Genomic DNA, 10,389 nt, shown 5'->3' on the forward strand with positions numbered 1-10,389 from the left:
TTTTTATTTAAAATTTGGCGTGGAGTTCCCCCTCAAGATTCATACCAAACACAGTGCCTGGTATTGGCGGGGATCCAAGTCGGATCTCCGTTCACTATGAGTCAGTACCTTGTCGGGTTGCTATGGAAATGGCAAACCGCAGCTAAACGCAACTGCAGCCAATCGCACTGTACAAATGCAGCTGATCGCAGTGCCTGGGGGTCTTGAATTCCAAAGAAAAACAAAACATGCTTTTAACTGCGGCAGAATAGCCATCTGTGTGAAAGGCTCCTAACCCACCTGCCTAGGAACCAAATTATTTGCATGAATGCTTTTAAGACAGCAATGCCATTGCAATAACCCTATGGGTCAAGTTCTATTTTTACATAATTGAAAGACTGCACCATAGATATACTTTGTCTGTCCATTTTAAACTAAACATACCTAGGTTCCTGGATGAATAAGGGCCATGTGAGATTTCATTTACTATATAAAATGCGTTTTGGGAGATACATTTTCTGTAGTGTAACCTGTGGCACTACACAGCTTGGAAGGACAAGTCTCCAAACCACCCAACTTCCAGTTTTTCAGTTGAAAGGAGTTGGGGCTGGTGTGCATAAAGCTACAGTACACACAAATAGCAAACACACCTAGAAGTGTTGCACTATAAAGATGCTACAGGGATGTCTAGTTCTGAGAGTGAAGATTGGTTGCAATGGAGTCAGTAATATCACTACTTTGCCAAACTATAATATATATTTTTTTGTATATACACTTTATTTTGCATGAGCAAAGTCATCAAGTCTAACTTAGTTATTTTTATTTTCTGTGCACTTGACCTATAGTTTTTGGTTTGGCTCCACTGTAGTCTTCAATGTAAAGTATAAGAGGAGCACATACAGGGTGTGCTTGCGCTAGACTACCAAGCATCATCTGGGTTCAATAGAGACAACTTACTGTAGCTCCCACTGCAGCAATCTTCTCTGTTGAGTTTTGTCAAGTCCTAAAACTTAAGGCTGACCCTGGATAACAATCATCCTCCAAAAAAAGCCAGTTATTCAGGATTGTAGACTTGCTTCTCTGTAGTGCATAAAGACTGTGGCCCATATGCACAGGTAGCATTCTTGGATGTTTGAAAGATTCCGAAGAGTGATTGTAAGTTAAGTTAGTTTGATCCAAAAAAAAAAAAAAAAAAAAAAAAAAGGAAGAAGCTGCGTATGGAAGGCATTTTGCAAAGTACAGATGTTCAAAGTGTCTGATTGAAATACAGGGCAATCCATGTATACAGCTTTGGGACAACATAGGGTGTCAATGCTAATAAAATATGCAGGTATGAATGACTCCAATTAGTGTAACTTCTGTACAGCTAGCGAAAAATATTTGCAGAGTGCCAGGGTTCTTTGAATGCAAAAAAAAAAAAGAAAAGAAAAAAAAAAAAAAATTGGGACAGAAACAGATTTATGAGGGCTTTTGCAAAGAAAGGGAGCAAAAATGCAGCTGCTGCACACAAGTAAACTGGTATAAATGATTTTATGTTATTAAAAAATAAAAACATTACTGGTAGTGAAGGGCAGCCACTCTGCAATACTCTTTACCATCCCCACAATGGGTGGCACCCACGAGCCAATCCAATTAGGTTGAGTTTACCTAGCAAGTCAAAGTGTACAAAAGGAGTCAGATTGTTGCTTGTAGCGTAGAACACCTTTCCATCACACTCCTGGAAATATTTAAGCTGCAGGAGGTGTAGCATGTTATATTGCAATATATATTAATATAAAATTACCTTATTACTCATTTCTTCTAACCTGTGATTTATGCAATAAAAACAGACCAAGGCAACCAACAATAATAATAATAAGCCAAGTTGCAGGTTGAAATTTTGCTTTATTAGTGTTTGTGGTGTGTATATTTTGCGCCACAAAAGAACATTTGAGCATTACCAATTGTCACCTTCAGATACTACAGCAGCATCCATGTTCTTTTAAAGGCAAGAGGTGCCCTTCTACCCATCATATGCAAATCCATGCATCTTTGCTACATGACATGCTTTATTACAGATAATCTGCCAAAAGGCAGGTGCTATATAGAACACGCTCCATCAATAGGTCACATATGTGACATTCATGATTAATCTTAAGTATCATAAAACAAAGTTCAATCATGGATATCCAAGAGCATTTAACTGGGAAAGGAATCTATGGATCCCTGGTTCATCATTGCACAGGATGGGCAGGATTCAGGACAGACAATTACATACAGCAGAGGTCATTGGATTTTAATTCCAACATCAGGATTTAATAAATTTTGCTCAAAAAAAAAGGTATACAAAAATACAGTATAAATTTGTCATTCAGTACAAAATCCAGCAAGCAGCAGGTTCAAAGAAAAATACAAAAAACAATCACAAAAACAGACAAACCAGTGTAAAGTGACAAGAGTGAGGTATAGAGTGGTTCACACCAGACAGTCCCCAATGTTCTTTGACAATGTGGCAGTCCTTCTGGTCTACAAGTAGTCTTTAAACAGCTTTATATGAGCAGATTCATTAGTAGCATTACACTACCACCAGCAAAAGGAATTACTAAAGAGTTGTTCAATTAGAATCCCTTTTGTTGACCAACAGACATTTAAACAGTTTTGCAAGAGGAAAGCAAAAGGCCCCAATACAAGATCTGGCAATGCCAAGTGCATAAAGTGCATTACAGAAATAATTAGGCGAGGAATTATGCAAAGTTAGAGCCCATCTCCAGCTTTAAACTTCAGTTTGGCTAGAGCAAGGTAGGAGTTTGACCTTCTGTTGGCATTTTAAATTGCCAGCCGTCTAACCACTCCAGGACTGGAATGAGATGGGGAAATGGGTCTCAGGACAGGAAGACAGCAGTTAAACCTGACAGCTCTAAATGAAGACCAACTAGTTTGTTGCTGCCCATTTCCTCAATATAGAGTTAATCACTGCACCTTTCTGCACCACTTTATCACCAGGACAGTGAATCTCCCCAAAGAGTACAGCGACTACAATAAAAACCTGATCAATGTTAACCCCTTCCCACCTTTTCCAAAACAAAAATGAGGTGACTGGAGTAGGGCTTTACATTATAAAAGTCCAGAATCACAGAAATCCAAGGTGTTACCCCATGTTCTTGTCTGAGGGCTCAGCCTATAAAAAATTACAGCTGTACATAAAGTCTTGTGGTGGGCAGAAAACAATCAGTGAAAAAATAAAAGAGAACTTTTTGCCAACTAGAACAAAAAATCATTTGTATAACCTGAGGACCCAGGAAACAAATTCACCTGAAACAGGACAAGCCCTTTCCCCACTCGTGCTCTATAGAGCACACCAACTCAAAGTGATAGTCTCACTTCTGTGCAATCCCAAGACACAACTCCTCAAATGTGCAAATGTGCCAGGCAGACTTCTGACAAGTGTCCATTTCAATGACTTTTCAGTTTGGAGAGTTTTTTCAAAAGTTGTTGGTGACGAAATCGAAGCTTCATTTTCTCTGCCACGAGCCTTTCCTCGTCACTGATCAAGCCTTGCAAATATTCCGTTGCTTTGCTGAGCACTACTACCTTAGGTGTTTTGGAAGCGCGAGCAAGACCAGGTACTTCCTCTCTAAGGGCCAAGAACCGAGAACGCAAATCATTTCTTCTTTTACGTTCCATGTAATTGTGATTTTTTCTTTTTACTAGATCCTCACTGTCTGAACCACCAGATGGTGGAGGGGACCCCAAGTCAAGTGGACTGCAGGGTTGTACTGAGGAGCAGCTTATTTCTCCAGGCTCCTCTTCCACAGAGGGGTTTGGAGAATGTGGGGGAGGAGAGGTAGGGCTGGGTTCAGGAGGAAGCCGTGCCGCGTAGTTGTGTTGCTGTTGGTGGATAGAGATGTGAAAGAGCTTTGTGGCAGTATCAAGTGGGTCAGCTCGAACAGTGATAGTAACTGGTTGACGGCCACGATAAGACTTCCTCTTTTCTACAGTCACCACATCAATCTCATCCTCCTCTAGAGCAAAAAAACAAAAAATGGATTAATAAACTGAGATGACAGTCTAAAATCAAAGCCAAAATAAGCAACTTTTACACGCTTGCCTTTCCAAATTTGGATGACTGTCGTACATGATTTGTAGGTTCTCCCTTCGGAGTGATCTCGTTTAAGAAGCAGTCTGCATCCTGTTACAGGATTGCTGATAAAAGCTCAAGACAGAATCGAATGTGTCTGAGCAGATTAAGACTTTTAACTCTACATGAAGAATTAGATTTATTACCTTAACTCATTTTACATTAAGCAGATAACTTGCAAACAACTGGGGTTTCTGGTCCACTGGTTACAGATTAATGGGAATCTGTTCCCCGTCTAAACAAGTAAGCTGAGTTTGCCAAAATGTGTTTAGAGATGAAATAATTACATTGTATATAAATACTGGGTGTAGTAGGTCTTGTCTGCACTTCCCTTTCATGGTTTTATTGTGCTATTCATCTAGTAAACTTTATTGTTACAGCTTGCAAGAAAAAAAAAAAAAAAAACAAGAACCCAAGACTAGCCAATGTGTATAAACATGTATGCATGATAAAATGCCTTTGCATCACACTACACCATGTACTGGGCAAGCAGTGTTGCCAAACAAAAGGCTGGACTGCACAGCAATGAACAAGGGAGTGTTAGAAGTCTAGCAGCATGTGCAAGGGGGGTTGTATGAATGGGTGAGGAGTAGGGGGAAGGGTGTCTGCAGTTTAATACAAAAGACACTACAAAGGACTGAATTATGTAAATAGGCTCACTTCCCCATTAATAAATCCTAGTCACATGTCTAAGGACTCCAATTGGTTTAATACTCTGTTCAAATGCTGGCTCCGTTCTCATTGGCTGGAGATAGTGTCTGACCCCTGCCGACTGCAAGCTGTTGCTTTTTGTCTGGCCATGTGGCTGCCTTATTCAGCAGAAAGCATATTGTGTAACTGTTTGTGTTGGGTGGAGGGGGCACAACTACAATTCCCATCCACTGAACCTTACCAACATCGACTTCTATGTGCGCTACAATAAAACATTCATTGTTACTTTCTTCATAACCCACTCTTCCTTCTAAGGAACTGGGCATTAAGACCGTTTACAAAAAGCATTCCCTGAACAAGGCAACATTACAAAGCAGGCACACACAGGCAACTATTCAAAAGGGGAATCATAAACGTACAATTGTTATGCAAGCCTTTACAGAGATAAGAATGCAAATCAAATCCATTCAGATCCATAAAACTGTACTTTAGACATTTGCCATACACTGAGAGTATCTGGCAAACTATTCAATAGAACAGTTACATACTCATATCAATTCCCCCTCCCCCCCCCCCCCATTCATAACAGAGCAAGCCTCTGGCAAGTTATATATGCCCATACCAATTTCCCCTCCATTCATAACAGAGCAAATATCTGAGAAATTTCAATTGAACAGCTACATATATATGCCCATACTAATCTCCCCTCCATTCATAACAGAGAAAGTATCTGGAAAGTTATATTCAATATAACAGCTACATATGAATATACCACAATCCCCATCCATTCATGACTTGTACATTAGATAGCCTACTTTACACCTCTGGACCTAGGTTACTGAAATCATTTCATTTCCTGTGCAAGTCAAGCACAGTAAGGTTCATAAGTAGCTGATCTAAAAAATACTCAGCTACCCCATAACCTTACATCAATTAAAGCCATATTTGTGCTTAGTGATGTTATTCCAGGTGTTAAATACCCACTTAACCATATAATAGGCACCTTGATTATTAAACTATTTTCTCTAGCCCAGATGAGTTTATTTCAGTAGCTGTACACATGGTGAATCTTTCAACAGACCCATGTACTCTAGAGACCAAATCAGTTTGCCGTCAAACGTGAGGTAATGAAGCTACTTTACCTGCTCTGCACCTGCTATCAGTGCTAGGTGTGTACAAACTGCAGGTACCAGCTTGTTGGTTAGAAGGAAGTAGCATTTCTATTACGTTGCTGCTCCACCCCTGTTATGAACACTGCTGGTGTATATAACCAAAGACTTTCAAAGATCTATAAATGCAGGGGGGGGGGGGGATGGGGCTATAGAGGAGAAGAAGCCACATGCAACCTGTAGACCATGTGCTATAGAGGAGAAGCCACATGCAACCTATAGACATGTGCTATAGAGGAGGGGGAAGCCACATGCAACCTACAGACATGTGCTATAGAGGAGGGGGAAGCCACATGCAACCTATAGACATGTGCTATAGAAGGGGGGGGCGCCACATGCAACCTATAGACATGTGCTATAGAAGGGGGGGGCACATGTAACCTACAGACATGTCCTATAGAAAGGGGGGGGGCACATGTAATCTACAGACATGTGCTATAGAAGGGGGGGGCACATGTAACCTACAGACATGTGCTATAGAAGGGGGGGGCACATGTAACCTACAGACATGTGCTATAGAAGGAGGGGGGGGCACATGTAACCTACAGACATGTGCTATAGAAGGAGGGGGGGGGCACATGTAACCTACAGACATGTGCTATAGAAGGAGGGGGGGCACATGTAACCTATAGACATGTGTTATAGAAGGGGGGGGCACATGTAACCTATAGACATGTGCTATAGAAGGGGGGGCACATGTAACCTATAGACACGTGCTATAGAAGGGGTGGGGGCACATGTAACCTATAGACACGTGCTATAGGAGGGGGGGCACATGTAACCTTTAGACACGTGCTATAGAAGGAGGGGGGGCACATGTAACCTATAGACATGTGCTATAGAAGGGGGGAAGCCACAGCCAACCTATAGACACATGTTATGGGGGTAGCCACAACCAACCCATAAACACGTGCTACGGGGGGGGGGGGGGGGGGGGGGGGGGAGCCGCAGCCAACCTATAGACACATGCTATAGAGGGGGCATAGTCACAGCCAACATGCAAACCTTCTAAACACTTGCACATACTTGGTAACACTATAGTAATTAACCAGGATTTATTTTATTACTTTCCAATCAGTCCTTCACATGCAATAAAGATGAATAAACATTTCACTCTGCAGTTAGGTTGTCCTTGTCCAAATTCTCCCACTGGCATCCATTTTTGGAGTACAATCAGAGCACAATGACAAATATTTGATAGCTTGGCAAGGACTGAGATAAGGGCCATCACCAGCTTATCAAATATGGCAAGTGGGACAAAGTAGCCCAGTTTTCATGCAGTGTTTGTGAAGGATGTGCGGCAGCACAATACAGTGACCATCTACTGAAGATGGACTATCAATGTATGTTCTTACCAGAGTCACTAGTATCCTCCGATCCAGATGAATTGGGAATCTTTTCAGGATGGACTGTTGGTACAATAACTTCTGGTGTCGCTGGCTCTGCAGGGCCACTCCCAGTCTCTACGATTTCAGGTTCTGGAACCGTTTTTGTAGTACTTGCCGGCTTTGAATTGCCACTTGTAATGCGTTCATTAATTACTTTTTCCAGGTGTTCACGTGTTGAGAAGCCACTCCACATACAGTCCCTCAAAAGAACTACAGAGCTGAGCTTAGAGAGCTTCACAGGGGACTCCCATCCCAAATCCATGATCTCAGATCCCCAGTCAGTACCACTCCCCCCCAGACATCCTGCATTGGATGGAGAGCAGCCAGGTACAAGCTCAAACTTCTTCCAGATATCTTCACTGGGAGCAATGTAGCGATAGAAGTCCTCCTTCTGATCCTCATCGTAGAAATAGTGTGTGCTATAACACCCAAGATCCATTGTCCTACAAAAAAACAGTACTGTCATTTTAGAGCTGTCATTTGTAGACACACGTGTTCAGAAAGGGAATATAGAGCATTGTTAGATTTTAAACATTAGATTGCAGGACAGGCAAGCCTTTTAGTTGGATGAAGCAGGAGGCAAATATTTACCACCCCTCCTAATCTAGTGGCAAGAGTAAACAGTGGCTGGATTATTGTGCTAATGAAGCCGATTGGGCAACACAGCTTTTTAGGAAGACTGAGAACAATGCAACAAGAAGGCAGATAGAGATGACCTACTCCAGAGAGACATGCTCAAGGCTGGAGACAGGGAACCACCCTGGGAAACAGCTGCCATTCACTTTAATGGAACAGGTAAAACTAGAACTAGTTGGATGAGAGGGGAAACCGATGAGGCTTTTGAGTATTCAGAGAATAAGCAACTCAGAAAAAAAGTGGAATGCTCATCAAGCCTTACACTATACCATCTGATTGCCTTAAAGGTCAGCATACAATCTGATGACCTTTAAATGTGCCTTTGTAATGAGAGGACAAGCTTAAAGCATTTAAAAGGGCATCAAAAGCACTAAAACGATTGGTGGTAGAGCTAAAGGAGATTGTACAGTGTATGGCCAGTCTTGGACTGGTATGGACTGACCTAAACTATATTAAAACGACAAAGCCTACATTGCAGTTATATCCAATCAGGCAAACCTTTGCACTACATTGTGGATGGCAGATCTAAAGCAGATTGTATAGTGTATGGCCACTATACATGCAGTAGATCCCTTCCAGCTATAGGCTGATGACCTGTGACATGGCAGTTGTAGGAGCCTGTCTAGGACAACCAGGCTCTCTTGGTGTAAATAATACAATGGGGGTAGAAGACAGACAAGTGACCCCTTGGTTTACAATTGGATCCATACTTTAGGAGAGAAGGAAGAGGAGATGTCACATTGTAGGTTATAGCACAGAGCTGTCAAACACAATGAAAGTTCCCTGCATAGTGCTCAGAATTCTGCAAAGCATGCCAAGCCCAAGCTTCCAAAAGCAGGTGTCTATGATTACACAAGCTTTCCCCCTGCCCCCCAGAGAATAATGAGCCCAGAGATCTCACACCAGACCCGAACCCTGTCTTACCCCCGGTGTCCCCGCACGATCTCTCGGACACGCTGAGTCTGACCCGGTTCATTGTTCCCCCACATTGTTATATGAGCTTGGTTGACCCCTCCCCATGCTGGGCGTGGTCAGGGAAAGCCGGCTGCACAGACGGTTGTGAGGAGGGCGGAGGCTATGCGGGCCACATTGTTCAGGCAGACTGTTATTGTGTGTGCTGACAGGAAGCTGGGAGACAAAGCTCTGCTCACTGCCTGCCTGAGACTAGTCCAAAACAAGGCACAGTCACCCTCCTCTCCACACATCACTCTCCTCTCCTCACATCCCTCTCCTCACATCACATCACTCTCCTCACATCACTCTCCTCTCCTCACATCACATCACTCTCCTCTCCTCACATCACATCACTCTCCTCTCCTCACATCACCATCACTCTCCTCTCCTCACATCCCTCTCCTCACATCACTCTCCTCACATCACATCACTCTCCTCACATCACTCCTCACATCACTCTCCTCTCCTCACATCCCTCTCCTCACATCACTCTCCTCTCCTCACATCACACCACTCTCCTCTCCTCACATCACTCCTCACATCCCTCTCCTCACATCACATCACTCTCCTCTCCTCACATCACTCTCCTCTCCTCACATCACTCTCCTCACATCACTCCTCACATCACATCACTCTCCTCACATCACTCCTCACATCACTCTCCTCTCCTCACATCCCTCTCCTCACATCACTCTCCTCTCCTCACATCACATCACTCTCCTCTCCTCACATCACATCACTCTCCTCTCCTCACATCACTCCTCACATCCCTCTCCTCACATCACATCACTCTCCTCTCCTCACATCACTCTCCTCTCCTCACATCACTCTCCTCACATCACTCCTCACATCACATCACTCTCCTCACATCACTCCTCACATCACTCTCCTCTCCTCACATCCCTCTCCTCACATCACTCTCCTCTCCTCACATCACATCACTCTCCTCTCCTCACATCACATCACTCTCCTCTCCTCACATCACTCCTCACATCACTCTCCTCACATCACTCCTCACATCACATCACTCTCCTCACATCACTCCTCACATCACTCTCCTCTCCTCACATCCCTCTCCTCACATCACTCTCCTCTCCTCACATCACATCACTCTCCTCTCCTCACATCACATCACTCTCCTCTCCTCACATCACTCCTCACATCCCTCTCCTCACATCACATCACTCTCCTCTCCTCACATCACTCTCCTCTCCTCACATCACTCTCCTCACATCACATCACTCTCCTCACATCACTCCTCACATCACTCTCCTCTCCTCACATCCCTCTCCTCACATCACTCTCCTCTCCTCACATAACATCACTCTCCTCTCCTCACATCACTCCTCACATCCCTCTCCTCCCCTCACATCACTCTCCTCTCCTCACATCACTCTCCTCTCCTCACATCCCTCTCCTCACATCACATCACTCTCCTCACATCACATCTCTCTCCTCACATCACTCCTCACATCACTCTCCTCACATCACATCA

General features: G+C 43.5%; 1 protein-coding gene across 1 annotated transcript; it reads right to left on the bottom strand.

Annotated features, from left to right (window-relative positions):
* Nucleotides 1-1,843: 1,843 nt before the first annotated feature.
* On the bottom strand, nucleotides 1,844-8,999 carry MYCL (MYCL proto-oncogene, bHLH transcription factor). The gene is made up of 3 exons (XM_073615291.1): nucleotides 8,865-8,999; nucleotides 7,272-7,747; nucleotides 1,844-3,980 (listed from the first exon to the last, which is right to left on the bottom strand). The coding sequence occupies exons 1-3, from the start codon at nucleotides 8,927-8,929 to the stop codon at nucleotides 3,412-3,414; spliced, it is 1,110 nt and encodes a 369-aa protein (XP_073471392.1). The 5' UTR covers nucleotides 8,930-8,999; the 3' UTR covers nucleotides 1,844-3,411.
* Nucleotides 9,000-10,389: the final 1,390 nt, after the last annotated feature.

This window comes from Aquarana catesbeiana, linkage group LG02 (assembly GCF_042186555.1).
Source record: "Aquarana catesbeiana isolate 2022-GZ linkage group LG02, ASM4218655v1, whole genome shotgun sequence".
NCBI lineage: Eukaryota > Metazoa > Chordata > Amphibia > Anura > Ranidae > Aquarana > Aquarana catesbeiana.

What these genes read in the sequence shown, in the direction of transcription:
- MYCL (XM_073615291.1), bottom strand. Translation starts at nt 8,929, where the DNA reads ATGTGGGGGAACAATGAACCGGGTCAGACTCAGCGTGTCCGAGAGATC. An exon ending in ATCGTGCGGGGACACCGGGG is followed by an intron (nt 7,748 to 8,864) that starts GTAAGACAGGGT and finishes GTTTTTTTGTAG; the next exon opens with GACAATGGATCTTGGGTGTT. An exon ending in GGAGGATACTAGTGACTCTG is followed by an intron (nt 3,981 to 7,271) that starts GTAAGAACATAC and finishes TTTTTGCTCTAG; the next exon opens with AGGAGGATGAGATTGATGTG.